The sequence below is a fragment of the Megachile rotundata genome, chromosome 2 (genome assembly GCF_050947335.1).
Source record: "Megachile rotundata isolate GNS110a chromosome 2, iyMegRotu1, whole genome shotgun sequence".
NCBI lineage: Eukaryota > Metazoa > Arthropoda > Insecta > Hymenoptera > Megachilidae > Megachile > Megachile rotundata.
Window position 1 is genome coordinate 6,247,367 of NC_134984.1, and position 25,915 is coordinate 6,273,281.

Sequence of the window (25,915 nt, forward strand, 5' to 3'; positions counted from 1 at the left end):
AAGATATTGTGTATTGGATATACCTATACAAAGAAAAACTGATTTGTTTCTTATGCAAAGAAGAAGGTCATCTAGCAAAGTTTTGGGCTATTCTTAAACATCCCCCCCACGCCCGATCTTGATCAAACTTGACACATTAATCGGGGGATGGGTGTTGAATATGATGATGCAATACCAATCTGCGGAAACGCCCCCTAGCGGAGATATGAAAAATCGAAAACTGCCATTGCCGGTCTCACGCAATGCCTATACAGGGTGTTCGGCTACTGGTGGGCATAATTTCAGGGGGTGGTAGCTGGGGTGATTCTGAACAACTTTTTCCTTTACCAAAATGCTGGTTAAAGCTTAGTTTTTGAATTATTAATGAAAAACACTGACCAATCAGAGCGCGAGAATAGCGCGCGCTCAGATGCGAGAGCGACGGATGCAAGCGTGACGGTTGACCCTGGTCGTGAACAAACAAATCGCGCGATATCGGTAACATAGTTACCATCAACGGAAATATGTCAGCCGGTAAGTAATTATAAAATTCACAACTATTAATAAGTATAAATTTATTAACGAAACTAATTGTATGGATTAAGCAAAAATAAAGGTAAAGATCAAGCGCAGTTTCTTTAGGTAATTAGAAAAAATGATTATTTGTTTAACGACATAAAATGAAAGAATACTCGGACGCTTACCTCATGAGTGAATTTACGATGCGAGAATTCCTTATTAATTTTGAAGTACATCGTCGTATGACAAGAAACCTATTTACTCGCTAAAATCCACAAGAGCATATCAATACCCGCTCTATGGGATTGTCAAGTAAAAAGGGTGACTGTCATATTTGATGTTTTCCGTATAATAATAGTACAATTTTCGGAACCCACACTAAACAAACACACAATCACACAAGCACCACGATTGTCCAGTCCTTAGTATCGAAACGTTAAAAATATCCACCTTTTTTCGACATCAATTCGTTTACGAAAGTTCCTCACCATGTACACATGACATATTATGCGCGATGAGTAATTCAAAGAAAAGAATCAGTTATTGCAAGATGTATTATTGCGATCGCACAACACGTATTACCGACAATATTAAATTTACTTTATTTATTTTTATGCGTCGAAAAATTTATCTTTACGACACAAATTACTTTTAACGAATATGCACAGATGCGTATTTTGACCGATCGTTTTACAATAGTCTCAGAACGAACAAACATCAACAAAAGAAAAGCGAAATAGTGACCCCCTCTCAACGGGAAAAAGATTCCACAATAACCTAAGAAGCTCGCTCGTCGAGAAATGTAACATGATCAGCCTGAGGGGGGTGGGGGCTATAGTGGGAAGACAATACCAATGCAAGTTCTTTGTTTCTAAAATTCTGCACAAAACGTCAGTTGGTTGTCGATAATCGAACGGGTGCGCTTAGAAGAGAATGGTGCACATTTCAAACATTATAGTAAATTTAATATTATCGATACGTGTTGTGCGATCGCAATAATACATCTTGCAATAACTGATTCTTTTCTTTGAATTACTCATCGCGCATAATGTGTCATGTGTACATGGTGAGGAACTTTCGTAAACGAATTGATGTGGAAAAAAGGTGGATATTTTTAACGTTTCGATACTAACAAGGGACATTACCCAATCGCCAATCGCCGATTTTGATGCGCTTTGAGTATGATATAGAACGCAAAAAAATATTTGACACGTATTTTTTTTTATCGGCCATCATCCATGCTGAAAGGGTGAAAATGGCCCCCAAAGTTGGGGTTGCAAAACATATTCTCTCGAATATCTCAGGAACTATTAGGTCTAGACAAAAAGTTAAAAGTGCAAATTTTTCTGTTTTAGAAGGCCAATAATATGGCCTAAGTGAATTTTTGAAAAATTTATTTGTTTAAAAAATATGTTAAAAATTAACATTATTTTGCAAATTTTTTTAATAAAACTTTGTACTTTTTGATCAAATTTCACATATGTAAACTATAGGTCAAAAGACAAAATACGGATAAATTGGAATTTTTAATTTCGCTTGTGGAAAAAATATTATTGTCGTTGAAGTTATACGTACATTTTATACCTTCCGTTCGGTGCACAACTGATTTCTATACGTAATATTCTGGAAATTGTATTATGTTACATTTTTTACACTAACTTATTTAAAAAAAGAATTTAAAGGTCCAAAGGTGCCTCTATAAAAATATGTCGTTCGAGTTAGATATCGCATTTGATCCGCGTTATGGACGCGTACTGGTGGCAGTATTCGACGCACGGAAGATCTTAACGCATAAATTGTACTTGTGCGAAGTGTAATATCTTCATGTAGAATACGTTAAAACTAAAACGTTAAATTAAACTATGTCACTTTTACAAAATATACACTTATAAAATATACAATTTTGCGCCACCTCCGAAAAGGTTGAAATGTATTTAATACACTACCTAACGAGTAAATAGGTTTCATTCATATCTGTGACGTAATTGTATGATCGAATGAAATAGAAATTATTTTATACTTTTTAGTGCATTTCAAAGTCGGTGTATTTATTTTCTTAAAATTATTTTATCAACCAAACATTCCGCTCCGCAATGTAATAGTCCTCGTTCGTGCAAAGAGTGTCATCTACGGCATAACTCACTGTTACATTTTCCAACCAAACCGGATACCGCGCCGTCTGCCTTAGGAAAAGGTTCAACTGATCCCGATCCCGGAACAGAGATAAGTGCGAATGTTGCGTCTGATACACCTACTAACTGTAGTATTCTGCTCTCCACAGCTCGCGTACTAATACATTCGAACCAGGGTCGTTGCGTCCTCGTCCGTGCGTTGGTGGACCAAGGTTCCGTTGCCACCCTCATAACAGAGCATTTAGCTCAATCGCTGCGCCTGCACCGGACCAAGCAACGGAATCGAATTACCGGAATTGGCGGAAAAATATCGTACACCAACTATGTCGCCGAAATAACAGTATCGCCAGCTGTTTCAAACGAACCTGCATACTCTACGACTGCAATCATTATGCCTTCTTTAACCAGGTACGTTTCCTCCCAAAAAGGGGAAGTGACTAATTGGTTTCACCTTGCAGGTTTGAAATTAGCGGACCAGGAACCCATGAGCTCGGATCCAATCGACGTTATCATTGGAGCCGACTTGTACGGGCAGCTCTTATTGCCAGGTTTGAGAAAGGGTTCCGCCTATACTCCCGTTGCTGAAAACACCACTCTGGGATGGATCCTCTCCGGTCCTTTCAGCACCTCCATGCCCTCCTCCGTCGGCATCCACCACCTTTTCCCAGAATCTACGCCGATTCTGGGAAGTCGAGGACCTCTCTTCTCCGGTTCTACTGACACCTGAAGATCAAAAATGCGAATCCCATTTCAAATTAACGCATTGCCGTGCACCAAATGGACGTTACATTGTTCGATTACCCTTCAAAACCGAACCTCCACCTCGTTTAGGGGAATCGCGATCAGCAGCATTCCAAAGTCTCCGTGCACTTGAAAAACGCTTAAGCCACGATTCCGCAACCTCTCTTATGTATCACGAATTTCTTTCCGAGTATGTTTCTCTGGGTCACATGAAACGAGTTGCTCTTTCTCCTTCTCCCTCAAATCAGGGATATTATGTACCGCACCACGCCGTTGTTCGTGAGAGCAGCTCAACCACCCGCTTACGCGTAGTCTTCAACGCTTCGCGTCGAACGTCGAATGGAAAATCCTTAAACGATCTTCTTCTAACTGGGCCAAAACTCCAACAAGATCTTGTTGCCATCTTATTACGGTGGCGCCAATTTCAATACATGTACACCGCAGACGTGGAGAAAATGTACCGCCAAATTCTTGTAGATCCTCGAGACCTCGACTACCAAAAAATTCTGTGGCGTGACTCTCCTCTACAACCCGTTGAAGAGTATTATCTCCTCACGGTCACATACGGTACTGCTCCGGCCCCATTTCTAGCCCTTCGCGTCTTACAGCAGTTAGTCGAGGACGAAGGCTCTCAGTTTCCAGCGGCTATTTCCGTTCTTCGGGTGCAAGTTTACATAGACGATTTCCTGTTCGGAGGCGATAGTCACGATTCCGTTCGTCACCTAAGAGATCAAACCATCGAACTCTTAGGAAAAGGAGGCTTCTCCTTACGAAAATGGGCGAGTAATGACTCCACGCTCTTGTCCGACATTCATCGGAGAAAGCACGGCCTTGCTACCGGTAAATCTTTACAAACCAACGAAATAATCTCAGTGCTTGGTATTAGTTGGAATCCAGCGTTAGACACGTTTAATTTTAAATTGAACATACCGACAAAATTGCCTCGAACTAAAAGGGTGATCCTTTCAACCATTGCAAAACTTTTCGATTCCCTCGGTTGGATCGCGCCTATTCTTTTTTTTTTTTTTTTTTTTTTAATTTAGGAAGACAGAAATCCAGTAACGGACATCTGGGAAGATAGCCCAGATAGTGTGAGACTCCCGCTTCCGGCGCCCCTAGAAGAGGGGCGGTTTCCACGGCCTACTCACTAAAACTGTCTCCCGCCCCCACCACAAGGGTGGAGGGTGGCGGCAACCCGCCAAGGCTTCCGTACCGTAAACGACATAGTCCCCTTGGTCTAGGCCATCGCTCGCAGTTGTGAAAGAAAGACTACCCCCCTCCCCCTCGCGTATGTGTTCCATGTGTGGAGAATGGATGCTCTCAACCAAAGGGTTTTGGTCCCAGGGGCTGCGTCAAAATCTAGGGGAGGCTCCCGGGCAAAATGCGCTGACCTCCAGCTGACCTTGTAACGCCCCCTCGGCACCGCCTCCCGGTGGGCTCGAACATACGGTAAAACCGCGACCTCATGGATCGCGCCTATTCTCATCGTCGCTAAAGTATATATGCAGACATTGTGGTCTAGCCGCTGCGATTGGGATGATGTTCTTCCAGCAACCCTCCTCACGGAGTGGCAGACGTTCTATGAACAACTGCCCGACCTGGAGCATCTGTCCATCCCACGAAAACTCGCACCGCGAGTTATTCAATCCGCAAGCCTCCACGGATTTTCCGACGCTTCCACGAAAGCTTACGCCGCCGCCATTTACATGCGTAGCGTGCTGTGTGATGGCTCCATACACACCTCTCTCCTCATATCGAAAACACGAGTGGCCCCAGTCAAGACTGTCAGCGTTCCTCGACTGGAATTATGCGCTGCGCTGCTCCTTGCTCGCCTTTTACGATTCGTACGGACCGCGTTACATGAAGAAATGATTGAGGCTCATTGTTGGACAGACTCCAGTGTCACGTTAGCCTGGCTGAGTAAACCGCCCACCCGTTGGAAGATGTTCGTCGCGAATCGCGTAGCGAAAATTCTCGAGCTAAATCCTCAAGCGCAATGACATTGTCACGCCAGATAACAACGTCAACCCAAACTCAACAAGATAATTCACAAACGATAAATCCAAAACTTCCAAAAACACATGATTCATTCCATAACCTCCAAAACTACATGATTCACAACAAATAAGCCAATAACCCCGAAAACAACTGACTCACTCAATGCATTATATATAATCCCCGCCTTTGACAAAATAAAGTAGTTCTTCCCCAACTTTCAAAACCGAAGCTCTGACTCTCAGTTACTCGACGCGTATCCTAAAAAATCGAAAGTTAACTTCAGAAACCGTAGATACGGTTGTACTAGTTAATTTATTTCAACCACGGAAATACTCCCGTGACATTTTTGGCGATCCTGCCAGGATACGTGTACGATCTGGATTCGAGGACGATTCAGCTGGACGGTCTCTGAGGATTCCTAAACCACTGAAGGACTGCGTGTGCCAGTATCTCGAACGACATCGTGGAGAACCAGGTAAATAATTTCCTGAAATATCGGGAACCATTACCAATCCTATCTTCGAGCAACGAGACCATATTCTGTGCACCAATTAACACTAAACCTACCATGCGCGGTCAAATGACCGTTTTTGAAATTTCGTTTAGAATTTTTCGTATATAGCGTTACTGTATCACCATGTAACTTATTGACTTTTCCTATAATATACATACAACCCATTTTTCAATGTTCACAACTTTCTTTATTGTTTACTTTCTGAAAAAATTTAGAGCATGTCTAGTCTACCACGAGCGGTCATTTGACCATTCGAACAATACATGTTATTTACAACTATATTTTTCGGCAAGCGCACTCCTGCAATTGTTTTACGAATCCAGAATGTAATTGTTGATCTACAGTGGAAATAAACGCGCGATTGAAACAAATGCCTAGATTTCTTTGTACGACAGTACGGTCTTGCGATCCAAACGGAGTGCATCAAATTTCACAGAGAGTATAATAAATGCTATTACGTGTTATAAGTGCTAGTTTCAACAAAGTAAACGGAGCTAACAATATTTTGTGGTATGATTTACATTTGAATTTTCTTTATTTATGTTCTCAAGGTTTTTGCTCCGTGTTTGCCCCGTTTGATTTATATTTTTATATTTTAGATTTTGCTTTATCATTTGTCACTTTATCATTACTTTATTCTTTTGCTTTATTCATCTCCAAAAATGTCAAGACATTCAAGGAATATCAATTTATTAGACAAAATAAATAATATCGACGAGGATTGTTCGGAAGATGACCAAGAAGTTTACGATATGGATAATGATACAGCAGAAAATAATTTTGACTTATTTGACAGCGATACGGACGAAGAGAATATTTTGAATATACGAAGAGGACAAAAAAGAAAGAGATTTATAGTTAGTTCCGAAAGTGAAAATGAGGAAGAGATTGAAACTGCTACGGATGGAACTATTTGGCAAAAAATAAAAGAAGGGTCTAATCGTGGAAGAGTACCGATTTATAATATTTTCAAAGAAATATCGGGGCCGACAGGATACGCTAAACGAAATATCATAAAAGGCAGAGTTGAGTCAGCATTTTCCTTGATTATTGATCATAACATTATTGAACATATAAGAAAATATACGGAATTAGAGGCATTTCGAGTCTTGAAAACGAAATGGAATTTATCTATTGCAAAATTATACGCATTTATTGGAATTTTATATGCCCGTGGTGCATATGAGGCTAAAAATATGGATCTATCATATTTATGGAACAAGAAATGGGGTCCATTATTCTTCTCAACAACTATGAGCCGAAATGATTTCACAGAAATCATGAGATTTATTCGGTTTGACAACAAAAATCAACGAAGCCAACGCTTACAAAATGATAAGTTCGCTTTGATCTCTGAAGTTTGGTATAAATTCATCGAAAATAGTCAAAACTGTTATAAACCAGGACCATATCTTTCTATAGATGAACAATTGTTTCCAACAAAAGCACGTTGTAGATTTACTCAATACATGCCCAATAAACCGGACAAATTTGGCATAAAATTCTGGTTGGCTTCCGATACAAGTAGTAAGTATATAGTAAACGGCTTTCCATATTTAGGAAAGGATGAACGGAGAGAATCATCGGTCCCACTTGGGGAGTTTGTAACTTTGAAATTAGCAGATCCCTATACGGGCCATGGGAGAAATATAACAACTGACAATTTTTTTACAAGTGTATCATTAGCGAGTAAACTTCTAGCAAAAAAAACTACGCTTGTTGGAACAATCCGCAGTAATAGAAGAGAGCTACCAAAATTAGCGAGACAGGCAAAAGATAATATGACACGCTTCTCAACAACATTATACAAATCAAAAGATTGCATTCTTTCAATTTATAAAGCTAAACCAAATAAAAAGGTATTGATACTTAGTTCAATGCATTCATCCGTTGAAATTGAAAAAAGTGACACCCGTATACCAGAGACAATTAGATTCTACAATAGCACAAAATTCGGTGTAGACGTAACCGATCAAATGGCGAGGAAATATAGTGTAAAATCTAAATGTCAGAGATGGCCGTTACAGGTATTTTTTAATGTCTTGGATTTAGCCGGGATTAATGCTTGGATTTTGTATAAAGAAACGACAGGAGAAGAAATATCGAGGCAAGAATTTTTATTCCAATTAGCAGAAGAGCTTGGAACCGAATATCAAAAGGAGAGACAGCTAAGAAAAGAATGTTCGTCAGAAACAACAAATACAGCTACAGATTCACCTGGACGGAAATCTTGTCAAATAAGATATTGTAAAGTCAATAAGACTAACAAAACTTGTATAAAATGCAAAAAATACGTATGTGGAAAATGTGCAATGCAAAATGCTATAATTTGTAAAAAATGTGCTGAAAATGAACAAAAATAAATTAAACATTTCTAAATAAAAAAGCGGGCAGCGGACTTTTATTGTAGCACCAAAAAATGTTTTGTTTACTATCCAATTGGCTAAAACCTCTTTCTATATTAAGATACATACGTTTCCTAGAAGCGGTCATTTGACCGCTCATGGTAGGATTAGGTATACATGAAATGTCGGTAGGTTTAGTGTTAACATGGCAAGAGCAACTTCTCCTTCTCGTGTTAATATGGAGCAAATGATGACTAAAATGTTTCAACGACTGGAAGAACTCACCATTACGGTTAACAATTTAACAGCTTCGAATGAAAGTCGCGTAAAAGAAATCGAAACATTAGCCAAACTAGTTAATAAAAAACCAGTGATTGTTACCGATGACACTTCATCTGGAACGAGAACGGGAGTACAACCAGACTACTCTAGAACGTCAAGGGACGGAAGACCTGCGGCTCCTTCGGACTCTGAGGACGACGAAGAGATACCCGAAAGGCAATCACGGGGAAATCCACGAGGATGTAAGGCCACCGACGCTTTGCAAATGATCAAACCCCTCCGAGGAAAAGATGACTGCGGAGTTGAAGAATTCATCGAATCGGTACGTTTCGCAAAAAACAACTGCAAGGAGCCTGAAATACTGTTGCAAATGATTAAGGTGAGTAAAATAACTGATCATGCCGAAAGAAGCATCAGATATTCACCGATGGCAACATATGAAGAGCTCTTCGAGACGCTTAGGAGACAAGTGCAAACTCCCCAAACAGTAGGAGGATGTAGGCGACAACTCCAGATGATCAGGCAAGGAAACACCGAAAGTGTACAATCCTACAGTTTAAGATTTAAACAAACACTCAGCGAACTAAAATATGCTATCCAAGCGAAACGTACAGGAATTGCGAGAAGAATAGCATTAGAAGAGGAAGAAGAGGAAGCGGTACGGACGTTCTGCATGAACCTAAGAAGAGAGATAGGACAACTGGTGTTACCATCAAAACCCAGAACACTGCACGAAGCCCAGGAAGAAGCGATAGATCGAGAACTGTGGATTAAAGAAGCCTACAAGTTACAGCAAAGAAGTGAGCAGCCCAGGCCAAGACCTACCAGTCAACCACAACCAGCATCATTTAGACAGCTAAGTAACATGCCTCTAATCGATAGAACACAATTAAAATGTGAACACTGTGGGAAAATTGGACACAACAGACAAAACTGCTATCAGTTGAAGTCGAACCAAAATTTTCGCATAAGCCAAACAGGGAAAATACCACCACGGATAAACAACACCTTAGAAGAAATCAGCCAAGAAGAATCAATTATACCCCAGGAGAATTACAACACATCAGAATCACCCTACGAGGAATGTCAAGAGGAGGAAAACTACTGGTCGACACTGGAGCAGGAACAAACTTAATTAAAAAATCTTTTGCCGAAACAGTCCGATTAATCAAACCCAGACACATCATCCTAGGTAGAGACAAACATACGATCAACCAATCCGCTATCTTAAGTATTCATAACGTAGATCATGAGTTTCTTGTTATCCCCGATAATTTCCCCCTCATTGAAGATGGACTAATAGGGTTACCTTTCTTACAGAAATACGAATATAAAATAACAAATGATAAATTGACACTTAACAATATTCCCATAAACTTAAATTTTTCAGAAAACATCGAGACACTTACACCAGGGAACTATACGATAAAAATCTGCAACATCAACAATGAACCTACTACAGTTTGCTTCTTCAATACTGGTGAGCAAGAAATCTATACAGTTAATAAAATTGAAAACGAAAATAATTTAGAACGAATCCATGAAATTGCAAAAAGGTTACGCCTTGACCATATAGATCCTCAATATAGAGAACCCATTTCAAAAATTGTTAGCATATATCAGGACATATTCTCACTAGATACCGAAGACCTTCCTTGTTCACCTATCACTAAACATAAAATCATCCTAAAAACCAATAAACCCATAAACATAAAATCCTATAAACCCCCAGAATGTCATAAACAAGAGATACAGAGGCAGGTTAATGAAATGTTACAAAAAGGTATAATAGAACATTCAGATTCTCCATATAATGCACCGGTTTGGGTAGTACCAAAGAAAATAGACGCTTCAGGAAAACGAAAGTGGAGAATAGTAATAGACTTTAGGAAACTTAACGAACAGACCGATCAAGACGCATATCCATTACCTGATACTGAAGACATAATATTACATTTAGGCAACGCAAAGTTCTTTTCCGCATTGGATCTTTCATCGGGATTTCATCAAATACCGATGGAAGAAACAAGCAAAAAATACACTGCTTTTTCAACCCCTGAAGGACACTTTCAATACAGACGCATGCCCTTTGGATTAAAAAATGCACCTGCAACCTTTCAAAGAATGATGGATACAGCCTTACGCGGACTAATAGGAAAATATTGTTTTGTATATTTAGATGATATAATAATATTCGGACAGACTATACAGGAACATAATCAAAATTTAGCTACGGTATTCCAGAGGATTAGAGAAAAAGGCCTGAAATTGCAAGTAGACAAATGTGAATTTTTGAAACCAGAGTTAGAATATTTAGGACACATAGTCACAAAAGACGGAATCAAACCTAACCCCAAAAAAATAGAATCAATTAAAAACTTTAAAAGACCCCAAACACCTACTCAAATAAAATCATTTCTCGGGCTAGTAGGATATTATCGAAAATTTATTAAAAACTTTTCAAAATTAGCTAAACCACTTACGGACTTAATAAAAAAAGACACTGAATTTCACTGGACTGACAAACAAGAGGACAGTTTCAATACACTCAAAAACAAATTAACCCATGAACCTATATTAGCATATCCAGATTTTAACAAGACCTTCACATTAACCACTGACGCTTCAAACGAAGGATTAGGCGGTGTACTTTCGCAAGATGGAAAACCTTGTAATTTCATTTCGAGAACCTTAAATTCAGCGGAGAAAAATTACTCAACTACTGAAAAAGAATTGTTAGCAATAGTTTGGGCAATTAAAAGATTAAGACAATATTTACTAGGACGAAAATTCATAATTCAAACTGGCCACCAAGCATTAAAATGGTTACATAATATAAAAGACCCATCTTCACGACTTATGCGTTGGAGATTAAGGTTAGAAGAATATGAGTACGAAATAGAGTATAAAAAGGGAAAAGACAATGTAGTAGCAGACGCACTTTCAAGATTACATCCCACTAAACCAATAATCACTTCTGACATTAAAATCTTACCAGACGGTAGTATGATAGAAACAATACCTCAAGAACTTATATCTTCCCCAGAACATGAATTAGGCGACTTAAACACCTTCGATAACATTGATAAAAGCCTAACACGACAACACCCGGACGATGAAAAATTTGTAAAAGAATACTACTCTTGGAAAAATTCAAAAGGAAACATAAATTTCAAAACAGTACCTAACCGAAGTAACTTCACACAAGTAAATAAAGATATGTTAGGATCTTTTGACATATTCAGGTGGTTACATAACTTAAAACATTTATTAGAATTAGAAGATTCAGACAAATTAAGAATAGGAATTTGCGATCCATTATTCACAAATACAGAAAAGTTAGAATTAAAACTAATGATCAAATTCTTATGTGAAAAGGAACACCCGGAGAAGAAAATAATCTTAGCAGAAAATGAAATTAGGGAATACACTGAACAGGAAAGAAATGACATAATTAGGGAAGCACACAATGGAAACACTAGTATGCACTTAGGCGAAAATAAAACTAGAGAGAGAATTAGGGAAAACCACTATTGGAGTAGTATAGATAGAGATGTAGAAAACTTTATAAAAACCTGTCCAATCTGTCAAAAATATAAATTAACACGAATTAGACCTAAAGAAAATGCAGTAATAACAGATACCCCTTTAGAACCAAACGAGAAAATAGCTATGGATATAATAGGCCCTTTTCCTAGAACTCGACAAGGAAACATTTTCATATTGTCAATTCAGGACATGCTAACCAAATACCTCATCCTTATTCCTTTAAAAAACCAAAGAGCCGAATCTATCATTAATAACCTGCTAGAGCACTATATTTATATATTCTCTTCCCCGAAACACATCCTAACGGATCAAGGACAAAACTTTGTATGCAAGTTAATGGAAACATTCGAACAAGCTTTTAAGATCAAACATATTAAAACCACTAGTTTCCATCCTCAAAGTAACGGAGCATTAGAACGAACGCATTCAACTGTAAAAGATTTGTTGCGAACTTGTATCAGCGAAAAGCAAAACGAATGGGACGAAAATTTAAATTTAATTTGTATGGGTTATAATACAGCTATTCACGAATCTACTGGTTACACACCATTTGAATTAACATTCGGACACAAAGCTAATATGCCTTCAGCAATTTCAAACACTACTAACATTACTAAACAAGAACTATTTAAACTTTGGAAAAAACGACACGATAGTTATTTGAAAAATGCACAAATTTTCATAGAACGTAGCAAAAGAAGAAATAAAGAAACACAGGATAAAAAGATTAAAATTTCTTCAATTCTTAAGGACGGTGATTTAGTTTTACTACATAACGATCATAAGAAACATAAACTCGATCAAGAATGGCTAGGACCCGCTAGAATAACTAAAAGCTGTCCACCAAATTATGAAATTCTATTTGAAGATACTAATTATAAAACTAAAGTGCATGGTAACAGATTAAAATTGTATAATTCTATTTCAGATACTAACGCTGGAAACAATTAACACTTTAGAAGTTAAGGAAATCGGGAATAATAACATAATATCAGAAAATTTAGGAACTTGTAAATTATACTACGATTCCATTAAACTTAACTTTATAATAGATCCTAGAAAACATTTCGACACTGTAAATGTTATACAAAACGAAATTAATCGACTCGAAAACTTTTGTAACACTCAGAAAGAATGCACTCTTAACAAACATACACTCGCTAATTTAAGACACCGAATTTATAAAATTAGGAAAATTAACAACCTAACTAAAGTGGCATTACATTATAGATTTAAGAGAGGACTTTTAAATATATTAGGATCAGTATCTAAAACTCTATTTGGAACTTTAGATGAAAACGATTTACAATTAATAAACCAAAATATCGATAAATTATTTGATAGTCAAAATAACCTTACACAGGTAATCGCGAAACAAAACATGATTATTAAAGGTTTAACAGAAAACGAATCATTGAACACTATCGTAGAAAATATGAACAAAAACGCGGAAATCTTGTATAGAAATAAAAACCAAATAGCTTTTAACACTCATGTAATATTATTAGAAAGTTTATTAGAAGATATGACGTTGGAAACCAAAACTATGTATAATGGAATAATGTTAGGAAAAAAAGGAATAATCGATACAACCCTCTTGAATATTACTCAATTTATAGAAAGTTACAATAAAATCATAGATGCGAACTTGATCCACACTGAAATCAAAGGAACATTAGACAATTTTCAGTTATTGATTGATATCAGTACGCTCACATTAGTAATTCATGATCACAAGATTATATACCAAATAGAAATACCAATACTAGAAAATAACGAATGGAAAATTGTAAAATATCATTCCATCCCAGTAAAACAAAACCAAGTATTCACAGCAAAATTGTTAACCTACTCCTTAGTATTGATAAATCAGGAACAGTTTATGGTTATAGACAATGAATATTTGAGCCAAAATTGTAGAAACACACCGCTAGAACAAATTTGTAAAAGAACACAACCAATACACATCAACAACCCGGAAAATTGTAAAGAAAAATGTACAGTCGCAGTATTTAAAATTGAAACCATTGCTTTCATACCTTTGCAAGGACAAAATCAATATATTGCTATTCCAAGACAAGAAACTACTATTGATGCCTTATGCAAAACCAATAACAGAATAGTTATAAAAGGACCTTCAATACTCTCTAGTAGAGAAGACTGCACACTTTTCTATGGTACCGAAATCATGAAAATAGGAGGAACAGCAAAAGAAGTTAACATCACACTATCACAACAGAATTCTACTACAAACATAGACCTTAGCGACATTGCTTTATATGAACAACATGTTCCTTCAATCCCTAAAATAACTAGAAATTTGAACGAATATAGAACCGATCTAAACCATTTAAAAAATACTTTAAGCGCACTTCGAATTCAACACAGAATACACACTACTGCTGCTATTGCATATAACATACTCACAATATTAGGATGGGTAGCACTCGGAGCGATAACCTTGTATACATTAAACAAAATAGGAATTTTCTCTATATGTACTGCTCTGATACCAAAACCTTTGTGCTTCAAAATTTGTTGTAATGAAGTACAAGTAAATAATTCGAACAACCCTGAAATCTCAACCGACCACAATGAGTCATCAACTGAGACACATCCACCCAGCAACAACGAAGCCAGGCAAAAGAACTTTGAACTCACACCACTACGCCAATACCGAAAGAAGAAAGTTGGATTCAGTCAACCATAGGAATTTGGAGACCAAATTCACTCTAAGAAAGAGGGTGTCACGCCAGATAACAACGTCAACCCAAACTCAACAAGATAATTCACAAACGATAAATCCAAAACTTCCAAAAACACATGATTCATTCCATAACCTCCAAAACTACATGATTCACAACAAATAAGCCAATAACCCCGAAAACAACTGACTCACTCAATGCATTATATATAATCCCCGCCTTTGACAAAATAAAGTAGTTCTTCCCCAACTTTCAAAACCGAAGCTCTGACTCTCAGTTACTCGACGCGTATCCTAAAAAATCGAAAGTTAACTTCAGAAACCGTAGATACGGTTGTACTAGTTAATTTATTTCAACCACGGAAATACTCCCGTGACAACATCATGTACCAACACAAGACAATTCCGCCGATTGCGCTTCCCGGGGGATGCCCGTTAAACAATTGGAGCAACATCGATTATGGTGGTTCGGTCCCCAATGGTTGCAACAGCAATCACCTTGGCATCCCGTAGCTAACTCCTCGTTTCATGAGACCTCGCTCGAAGAAAGTAATTCGTTTGTGTCCCTTTTAATCACCGGTGTCGAACAGTGGGATTTGGTAACGCGCTACTCTTCGTGGTCGAAACTCTTGCGGATTACCGCATACATGATCCATTTCATCCAAGTTCTCCGTATTCGAATAAAACAAAAGGATAAAAGAATACCTACCAAAACTGTAACAGCTCCCGCGGTGTCGATGATTTTAAGTCCCGCCTCGATCCGAAACGCCAAAAAATTTTGGTTGAGCAGGATCCAATTCGACGCATTCCCGGAGGAAGTAAGAGCTCTACAAGCTTCCAGACCTCTCCCTAAATTTAGTTCTCTCCTTTCTCTAGCACCATATCTGGATGAGGAAGGGTTGATGCGAGCTAAAGGGTGGTTAGCCAATTCCCAACTTCCTGAAAAAGCAAAAACACCTATAATCCTTCGATCACACCCACTCCTTACCATACTAATCGAAGAAACCCACCGAAAATTATTACACGCGGGACCCAATCTCACGCTCGCTTACTTACGTAACGAGTTTTGGATTGTCCGAGCACGAGCCACCATTAGAAACGTCCTTTATAAATGCGTCACGTTCACGCGCGAGAGAGCCGCCGTTCCTTCCGAGCTCATGGGCGATTTACCTGCACCGCGAGTTACAAGGGTGGAACGACCTTTTATTCATACAGGCGTTGATTATGCAGGTCCGATCCAAATTAAAACTAAGTCCGGCCGTGGACAAAAATCCCATAAGGCGTACATAGCTATTTTTATCTGTCTAACCGTTAAGGCAACGCACATAGAATTAGTCAACGATTATAGTTCGTCAGCGTTTATAGCAGCGTATCGCCGATTTGTCTCTCGCCGTGGACTTCCTCGGTCAATGTATTCGGATAACGGTACCACGTTCAAAGGAGCGAACCGCGAACTAAGCATGTCCTTTCGGTCAGCCATCAATTCTGCGGATCTTCACCATCGACTAATAAACGACGAAATAGAGTGGCATTTTTTGCCCCCAAACGCTCCCAATTTCGGCGGACTGTGGGAAGCCGCGGTTAAAAGTACGAAATACCATTTAAAGCGTACCATCGGCGAACACACTTTAACATTCGAGGAGATAACCACACTATTATGTCGCGTCGAAGCGTGTTTGAATTCGCGACCGATTGGAACTGTTTCCGATAGTCTTGACGATTACATCGCGTTAACACCCGGTCATTTTTTAATCGGCGCACCACTTGTAACCTCGCCTGAACCAAGCGTATTAAATGTAAGAGACAATCGATTATCTCGCTGGCAACTGATCCAAAAATTGTCCGAAACTTTCTGGAAAGCATGGAGTAACGATTACACTGTCCAACAAATTTAAACTTTTTTTATGTTTTGCAATACCCATTGGGTGATCCTTGTAGAGTTTCTCGTCCTGAACAAGAATCCGAAAACCGAATTGCTCTATCACCCTCAGTTTTTGAAAAACACGAGCTTTTGTAAAAACACGTGTTTTGGGTAGAAAATGCGATATTGCGAGAAAACTAAAAAAGTTGGGATATTCAAATTAGTTTTAAAAGATAGAGGAGAGTGTTCCGATTAAATTGTTATATATATTTGTTATATTGCGTAATTCTAAGTGGGTGTAAATATTGATGAAAGTTTAAAAAACGGCCATGGTACGCATTTCCTACGTATTATTTTTGCATTTTTAGAAAAAATTATTTGTCTAGCGCGAATTCGCTATACAGTATCGAATTCTATAGACATTTCTGATTAAGAAACTATACGGGGTAAGTGTTGTAGCTGTATGCAATTCCAGTAAATCGAAAAAATATCTGCCGGGAGCACGCACGCGGCGTTTTGCCGCCAGGCGGCCATAGCTCGCTCTCCTCGCCAAGTCAGTGCCGTAGCTACGCGCAATCAACATCAATGATGGGGCTTAATATACATCTACTTTTTATATTTACATTTATTTTTTTTTAATACTATTCTTTCATAATTATTATTATTCATATTTTGTTATTATTCGTTATTATTTTTATCTACCAACGATGCAATTATAAAATATTATAACTCAAAATTTTAAAATCAAATGATTGAAGACAGTTTTGAAATCTGTTTATAATATAGAAAAAATAAAATGTATAAAATAGAAAGTTTTTCTATATTATAAACAGATTTCAAAACTGTCTTCAATCATTTGATTTAAAAATTTTGAGTTATAATATTTTATAATTGTATCGTTGGTAGATAAAAATTATAACGAATAATAACAAAATATGAATAATAATAATTATGAAATAATAATATTAAAAAAAAATAAATATTGTAAATATAAAAAGTGGATGTATATTAAGCCCCATCATTGATGTTGATTGCGCGTAGCTACGGCACTGACTTGGCGAGGAGAGCGAGCTATGGCCGCCTGGCGGCAAAACGCCGCGTGCGTGCTCCCGGCAGATATTTTTTCGATTTACTGGAATTGCATACAGCTACAACACTTACCCCGTATAGTTTCTTAATCAGAAATGTCTATAGAATTCGATACTGTATAGCGAATTCGCGCTAGACAAATAATTTTTTCTAAAAATGCAAAAATAATACGTAGGAAATGCGTACCATGGCCGCTTTTTAAACTTTCATCAATATTTACACCCACTTAGAATTACGCAATATAACAAATATATATAACAATTTAATCGGAACACTCTCCTCTATCTTTTAAAACTAATTTGAATATCCCAACTTTTTTAGTTTTCTCGCAATATCGCATTTTCTACCCAAAACACGTGTTTTTACAAAAGCTCGTGTTTTTCAAAAACTGAGGGTGATAGAGCAATTCGGTTTTCGGATTCTTGTTCAGGACGAGAAACTCTACAAGGATCACCCAATGGGTATTAAAAAACAAAATTTGTGTTGAACAGTGTTATCTCCATACCCTGCATCAACGACCGAAATGGAAGACGAAACAAAATCTTACCAAAGTGGATCAGCTCGTGCTACTCCGCCATCCCAATCTTCCACCCAGTCGATGGGAGCTGGGACGAATCACCGCGTGCTATCCAGGAAACGACGGTCTGGTCAGAGTGGTCACTGTAAAAACTGCGCATTCGGAATATACGCGTCCCATTTCAAAAATCTGCTTCCTTCCAGTCGCGATAAATGCCGATGCCGAGCAATCTACGACGCAAAATAGTAATGCGTAATTCTGCCGGCACGATCATTACCATACCTTGCGTTTACTTTTAAGACAACTGATTATTTAATTGTTAAGCAGTCTCTGTACTTACCGTAATATCGCCGAACACTGTATACACCGTAAACTATATGAATGAGTCACTCGCATTCCATCCGTCCCTACTCACGTAATAAGAATAAATCGAATTTATTCGATACGTTTATTCGTTACGCCAAAGAAATAATGGATAAAATATGGAAAATTATTTTCGTTCGATATTGTGATGATGAAAAAGAACAAAGTCTCATTTTTAAAAAATTAAATAACTTTTCTATTCAACAAATAAAAATTTGAATTGAATAATTAATAAATTTAAATGTAACTCATCCCGCAAATAATCACGATGAAAATGCATCTCTGTCACTGGGTCGATCCACCGATCCTTACTGTTCTCATAAATAAAAGAAACTCTGAAAAAACTCTCAAGAAACTTCACTGTCACCTATCACTGTCATCTTTCATTATTAGTTTTCATTATCACTTTTTTCTGTCATTTTTCACTAATTTTCACTAATTTTCACTGTGAGTTCAACACATAATTACGACGAATGAAAACACATAAACGAATATTCAGAAATAATTTAAACTATATTATCTTGAAAGCAAGAAAACAGAATTTTTGATTAAAAACAACGATACATTTTATTTCAACACGTATCTTTCGACAATAAACGATGACTGTCGATCGACGCCGCAGTCATTCAACAGATCATCGTTGCATGAAAACCGTTCGCGACGTGTGCCTCGCGATCGAGAATGAAACCGCGATCCGTGGCCAATCTAACAATGTCTTCTAATAAAATACAATATAATATCGATTCCTCAATTCGGATACCTTACAATGAGAATATAGCGTATCGTTAAACATACATATCTATGAATAATCGTTCACACGTTTTCATTCGGCTCGTTTACCGGTCGTGCTTATGTTGTGCAATTATTAGAAAGAGACAGTGAAATAAATTGAGAGTTCATTGACCCTGTCAGGATATCAGCTGTTGATGCTCTGATCGGTGGATGTACCCGGTGACACAAATATTTTTTATCGAAGCTAGTTTTTTCATGAATCAATGGGTAAGTTTTATTTAAGTTGTTTCCGTGTTTTTAAAATTATACGTACGCAACAATTGATTTATTTCACTTCAATGAGGTACTGCATTAGATATTTTATTCCATTTTTATTTTTTTTTTTTTCATCATAATTTTATATAGACCATTTATTACAAAGTATATACTTTACATTTCCAATATATTTTGTGACCAAATAAATAATATTACATAACAAAAACAAAAATTAAGTCGAAGATACATGGTTGGCAAAATTATGTTTTCATGAATATATTTGTGCTATAGTTTTGCATAATACTTAATTATTATTTTTATTTCTCTCGTAATGAAATTAGACCATTTATAACGTATTATAAAGTTATTTTGAGGTAGAATTCCCTCGCAGTGCGAATATTAAAGCGCTACGAGGTGCGGGCCGATATATCGGCACTGGTATTTCTCGCTAGTGCAATGCGGACCGATATATCGGCTCTCGGTACTAAAAGGGTTAAAACAGTTTTTTTTTTTTTTTTTTTTTTTTTTAAGGTGGGGGAAATACATTTACGTACGCAGTGTGGGACTCATGCGAAAACCGCATACTACCCACTAAAACCCCCACCGGGGGATTATTCCCTCTATTAGAACAAATAATATATACAATATATACAAAGTTGGCCCCGCAGGGGGCCGATTGTTAGAAGTAGGGCTCAATATAACCCCCATTCACCCTAATGGCCGCTCGAGCCCGAGTCAAGACGTTATCGCTTACTCTGCGCAGTGTGCCGAGAGTTATGCTGGAAATTGCCCCGCGGATGCGATTCACCAGGTCATCCCCAGAGGTGAGCGGTTCTCGATACACCTCATTCTGAACAATTTATGACATTTAATTTTACTGAAAATACTATGAAATTAATTTTTTTCTTAAGAAAATTTTGTATCTTACCTTCAAGAATCCCCAGAAGAAAAAATGGGTTCATGTCGGGTGACCTGAAGGGCCACGCGACAGGGCCACCGCGCCCGATCCACCTGTCCCGAAAGGTGTGATCAAGGAAAGCTCGAACACTTGCGGCATAATGGGCTGGAGCACCATCATGTTGGAAAAACATGTTCTGTCGAATCTCTAGTGGAATTTCTTCCAAAAGATTCGGCAGAACATGCTCCAAAAACACTTTATTAGTTGATCCGTCCAATCTGTCGGGCAGAATGTACGGACCAACAATAAAGTCCCCACAAATGCTGGCCCAAAGATTCACGGACCAGCGCGTTTGCATTGCCCGTGGACGGATCACATGCGGATTTTCATCATTCCACAAATGCGAATTGTGGGCATTAAAGCAGCCTTCTCTGGTGAAAAGGGCTTCATCTGTCCACAAAACGTATTTGCACAAAGATGGATTCCGCTCGATCTTTCCCACAAGCCACCTAGCATAGTGAACCCGTTGAATGTAATCTTCTGGGTTTAAATGCTGCACATGTACATATTTGTACGGGTGCATCATATTTTCTTGCAGAATTCGATGAATCGAGGTCCTGCTGATCCTAAAATAAAAGACAAAAATACATTATTAAAAAATAAATTATAGCGATAGTATAAAAAAAAACATAAAAAAATAATAGATAAATACAGTACAGTATTCTCTCTGTAAATACAATTGCCGGTCCCGATTGTAACATTTATGGAATAGATACTACTCACTACATTCTTTGTACTGAGCCGAACATAGAAAAAGACAGCAACACAAAGACAAAGAGGAACTGAGGTTCGGCAAGCATGAAAGATTCGTGCGTGTTCTGTCTTTTAAATTCACAAATCAAAATTCCTTATTTTTGGTTTCTCGTGAATGAAACTTCGATTATCGTATTCGTCTTGTTTTTCTGACTAAAATGGTACCAAACACGGTACAATTAAAATCATAATTACTTGTATAGCAAGCCGTTAGGAGGAATTCGTATCTCTGCCGTTAATGTGAAATGTAATAGTTTGAAGTGTGAAAGCCCGAAATTTTTATGGCTTGTTACATAAGTAATTACGATCGTAATCATATCGTGTTTGGTGTTATTTTAATCAGAAAAACGAAACAAACACGATGGTAAAAGTTCCATTGACGAAAAACCGAAAATAAAGAATTTTGATTTTTGAATTTAAAAGACAGAACACGTACGAGTCTTTCATGTTTGCCGAACGTTTCAACCTTCTGCCTCTCTTTCTTTTCCATTCGGCTTCCTCTTTTATGTTAAAAACTTTAATCACTCGTTACACTCGCAATGGTTAACGTAATTATATCATGTTTGGTGTCATTTAAATCAGGAAAACTAGACGAATACAACAGTAAAAGTTTCATGGAAGAATAGTACGAAATAAGAAAGTTGCAATCTTTTCCTTTCCTTGTATTAGTGTGTGTCTCACCGATATTCGATCCTTGTCGTTTCGGCGACTGAGATCGTGTTTCATTTTTGATTGATTTCGAGGGGGATCCCCCTAGTAGTGGAGATCGAATTTTAACATTTACGGTAGAGAGCTTTTTGACATTTACGGAGAAAATACTGTAAGATGTTAACATCTATTGTAAATAATCAATTTAACTTACCCCAATCGATGACTGGCATCTCGTACGCTGAGAGTCCCATCCCGGTTAAATTCTTCGAGCACTTCATCCGTCTGTGCCGTGGAGATCAGACACGAGCAACCTGCACCTTTTCGTACAGGCTGCAATGAGCCACTCGTGTATAACCGTGCGGCTAATCGTCGAAACGTATTAGCCGACGGTAAATTTTGACCGGGATATTGCTCTGCATACCGCTGGGCAGCTTCTTCCGCATTCCCGTCACACTGCGCATACGAGAAAAACATTGCGTAGTATTCTGCGTTGGAATACATCTTTACCGTGATTTTGTAAAGATCTAATTAATTTATTTACATATGTTGCCATACCAATGCATCTTTTGTTTTTGTCGCACGCTTGTAGGTGGGAGAGGGAGGTGTAGCATGCTTGCCAAAAAGGCATGAATGTAGTTACAAATTACGTGCGTACATCGTCTCTCTTTTATGTACATTAAACATTTATTTCTTCTTTTTCATTACATAGTATTCTCAGTTCTTTTTTGGATTATTATTAATAACACAACGAATTTGTGTCCGCATCGCTCAATTTCGGGGATAACATTATACATACAGCGAAGATTACAAAATTCGGAACAAATAAAATTTGTGACGGAGTGTTATTCAATAAATCGCTTAAACAAATTCAAGTATTGCATATCCGTTCAAATGAAGTGTAGTAACCTATCGATATAGGATTAGTGGGTAGGGAGATATGAGTCCCACTCTCATTGTATGAGACCCACACTACCACCGCGAGGAGAAATGTACATTGTATTTCTACCGCCGTTAACAAAAAAAAGAAATATTGCATATTTTTTGAAGGGAATGTAACAATTGGAAAAATCAGCTCCTTTCGAAGCCATCACAGAAAATATTTTTAACGTGCTCATCGGCATACCACCTGTATTCGGATGATATCATACATTTATTTCAGTTAATCAATAATGTTATAAAAAATAATTTTAATGCAATGATACATGATATTATTAAACACAGTTATATCTAAAAAAAAAAAAATTAAATATTGTTGAGAATAAAATTACAATTAATTATCATTTTTAACAAATTTCATGCGTCTTCACAAAGTTGTCGCTGAAGGTATTAAAGTGAAAAGTGAAAGTAATCGTGTCGTGAGTTCATTGACCTCACCATGTTAACAGCTGATTGACATCAGCTATCGAATGGTTGGAAATGATTCCAATCGGTAAAGTGATCCACTTTCTTCTAAGCACAATAATTTGTGGCTCAATGGGTAAGTCACATTTAAATTCTTTTATCTCTTATTGCTTTTGCATAACGAAGAAAAGTATCGAATAAATTCCATTTTTCTTAATTAAGTGAAATTAAAATTTTTTATTTACTATTCAATTTACCTAATAGTCTCTTGTTATACCGACGATATATCGACATTATACCGACGCGGTATCGATACATTTGTTCGTGACGACGATCGGCCGTCACACTCGAAGCTTTTGCTCACGCTTTCGTGCGCCCGGTCTATGCGCGCTCTCATTGGTCAGTGTTTTTTGCTAATAACTCGAAAATGGAGCCTCAACCAGTGATGAGATATTGGACCGGTTTTTGCGCGCATGCGCGAGAAATGCAAGAGCGTACGCAGCGTATGTATTTAGTGGCGCCACTAGGTGGCTTTATTATATATTTTGCTTGCAGTTATTATAGTACCTTTCCTTTCCATCTGCTCCTCAAATATGAAAATATGTATATAATGTAATCTTATGCAACCTATACATTCATATTTCACAACCAAATTATAAAAATTTTTGAAAAATAATGAGGGGTGATTGAGGTACCCTATTTTATTGAAACTTGTACTTTACTGAGACTAAAATTGCCGCGCATGCGCGCAAAAACCGGTCCAATATCTCATCACTGGCCTCAACCAATATTTTGGCAAAGGAAAAAGTTGTTCGCAATCGCCCCACCTACAACCCCTTTTCGGGACCTGCACTAATTGCGGGACACCCTGTATAATTTAAAATCACCTCCTGTGAAGAGGTGCGATTAGCATTTTTATTAAAAATATTATTTTTCCAAGCTCTTATACTTGACTTTGCAACTTCTTTGCCCGCGTTTTTCTTTTGCACCACTCAACCAATTCTCAGATGCGTATGTACATACATCCAGATGGACATAGAAAAAAAGAATTTTAAATCGGACATACCACGGAGGAATAATCACCGAAAAACCAGATCTTCGTAGACTTCAATGCAAAGTTGAATTTGCTCGTGCTTATGTACTTGACTTTTCAACATTTTTGTCCACGTTTTTCTCTTGCGCCACTCAACCAATTTTCATGAAGAGTGCGGATGACACGGTTGACTATTTTTGGTTTAGCGTGAAATTTACTCGCTCGCTCAACATGGTTAGGTTAGGCGCGGAGCGCCTCAATCAAACAGACCTAGTTTACTTCGAAGACTTTACGCCTGTAAAAGTGTAACAGTACTATTGGCAATGAAAGCCTATATTCCTTGCGGCGGTGATTATAACCGCGTTACGTTCATACCTGCGACGCTTACAATAATTATTGAAAGATCAATTAATTGCATATGAAAAGGTATAAAATCTCTAAAACTAGGTCTGTTTGAGTGAGGCGCTCCGCGCTTAACCTAACCATGTTGAGCGAGCGAGTAATTTTCACGCTAAAGCAAAAATAGTCAACCGTGTCATCCGCACTCTTCATAAGAATTGGTTAAGTGGTGCAAGAGAAAAACGTGGACAAAAAAGTTGAAAAGTTGAGTACATAAGCGCGAGAAAATTCAACTTTGCATTGAAGTCTACGGGGATCTGGTTTTTCGGTGATTATTCGCTCGCCTTCGGCTCGCTCGCTCAATAAAATATTTAGAACTTTTGGAAATATTGGGATTTTTTAAGAAACTAAGAAAATAGAAATAAATTAAATTATTTTTTAACAATATTGGCCATTTATAGACAGTGAGTTATTTTGTGATTACAGAAAATAAAATTGGGTATATTGGATATTTATACAATTGGTATGATTTCTAATTTTCAAATTATTATTATTATTGTTACTACTGTATTTTATTTTATGTTATATTTCAGTAAAATCTATATTGAAAAATGAGCGATTCAGAATCAGAATATGAATACGCAAATTTGTTGGAAAGCGGTTCAGAAGAAAGTGATAATTATAGTAGTGATTCTGAAGATAGTTCAGAAGAAGATATAGCTGTTGATTGGAAGGATATAAGCAATGTCCAAACAAATCCATCTCCTCAAAGGTTTCCATTTGTTGTCGCTCCTGGTTCAATTTTTCTTTTGGAGGACAATTTTGACATACTATGCTTTTGTTCCATGGAAAAAGGCTATATTTTATTGTTGAATAAATAAGTGTTATAGCTTACAATCCCATATAAATGATAAATATCAATAAAAAGATTTTTTTTTTGCTTTCACATTGTTATTTTCAATTCTCGATTATATTCAAGTGTGAAAAATTATAAAAGCATAAAATACAACGCCGCTCGAATTATCTCGAGTGTGCACAGTTTGGCCTGTTTAGCGCGCTCGAATTAACTCGAACGTACAAGTTAAGGGGTTAAGTAAAATTTGTTTCTTTAGTAGTTATTGTTAGTATTAGTTTTTTCAAAAGTGTTAGAGATTTTATTAAATAATAAAGAAGAGCATTGCACAAATCAAATTTATACAGTGCAATACCACTTCTTGTATCATTATTTCTACAATATTATTAATTATTAACTCATTATGA

General features: G+C 37.3%; 2 protein-coding genes across 7 annotated transcripts; one reads left to right on the forward strand and one right to left on the reverse strand.

Annotated features, from left to right (window-relative positions):
* Nucleotides 1–814: 814 nt before the first annotated feature.
* On the reverse strand, nucleotides 815–23,719 carry LOC105663535 (uncharacterized). 6 transcript variants are annotated; one of them, XM_076539769.1, is made up of 5 exons: nucleotides 22,154–23,719; nucleotides 18,261–21,104; nucleotides 15,820–16,615; nucleotides 15,469–15,702; nucleotides 815–3,353 (listed from the first exon to the last, which is right to left on the reverse strand). In XM_076539769.1, exons 1-2 carry the CDS (start codon nucleotides 22,441–22,443, stop codon nucleotides 20,426–20,428), a joined length of 969 nt encoding a protein of 322 aa, XP_076395884.1. In that variant the 5' UTR covers nucleotides 22,444–23,719; the 3' UTR covers nucleotides 815–3,353; nucleotides 15,469–15,702; nucleotides 15,820–16,615; nucleotides 18,261–20,425. The 6 variants fall into 5 exon arrangements, with proteins under 6 accessions (XP_076395884.1, XP_076395893.1, XP_076395874.1 ...); XM_076539759.1 differs by having other exon boundaries at nucleotides 15,774–16,615; XM_076539751.1 differs by having other exon boundaries at nucleotides 815–3,010; nucleotides 3,082–3,353; nucleotides 15,469–16,615.
* LOC143265783 (uncharacterized) lies at nucleotides 5,381–15,027 on the forward strand. Its single transcript, XM_076539741.1, has 3 exons — nucleotides 5,381–5,844; nucleotides 9,901–9,990; nucleotides 12,988–15,027. The coding sequence occupies exons 2-3, from the start codon at nucleotides 9,958–9,960 to the stop codon at nucleotides 14,767–14,769; spliced, it is 1,815 nt and encodes a 604-aa protein (XP_076395856.1). The 5' UTR covers nucleotides 5,381–5,844; nucleotides 9,901–9,957; the 3' UTR covers nucleotides 14,770–15,027.
* Nucleotides 23,720–25,915: the final 2,196 nt, after the last annotated feature.

Bases quoted from the DNA above. Each gene is read 5' to 3' on its own strand.
- LOC143265783 (XM_076539741.1), top strand. From the start codon at position 9,958: ATGAACCTACTACAGTTTGCTTCTTCAATACTG. The intron at 9,991-12,987 runs GTGAGCAAGAAA...ATTCTATTTCAG, and splicing joins AGTTTGCTTCTTCAATACTG to ATACTAACGCTGGAAACAAT.
- LOC105663535 (XM_076539769.1), bottom strand. From the start codon at position 22,443: ATGTATTCCAACGCAGAATACTACGCAATGTTTTTCTCGTATGCGCAG. The intron at 21,105-22,153 runs GTAAGTTAAATT...CTTTTATTTTAG, and splicing joins GATGCCAGTCATCGATTGGG to GATCAGCAGGACCTCGATTC.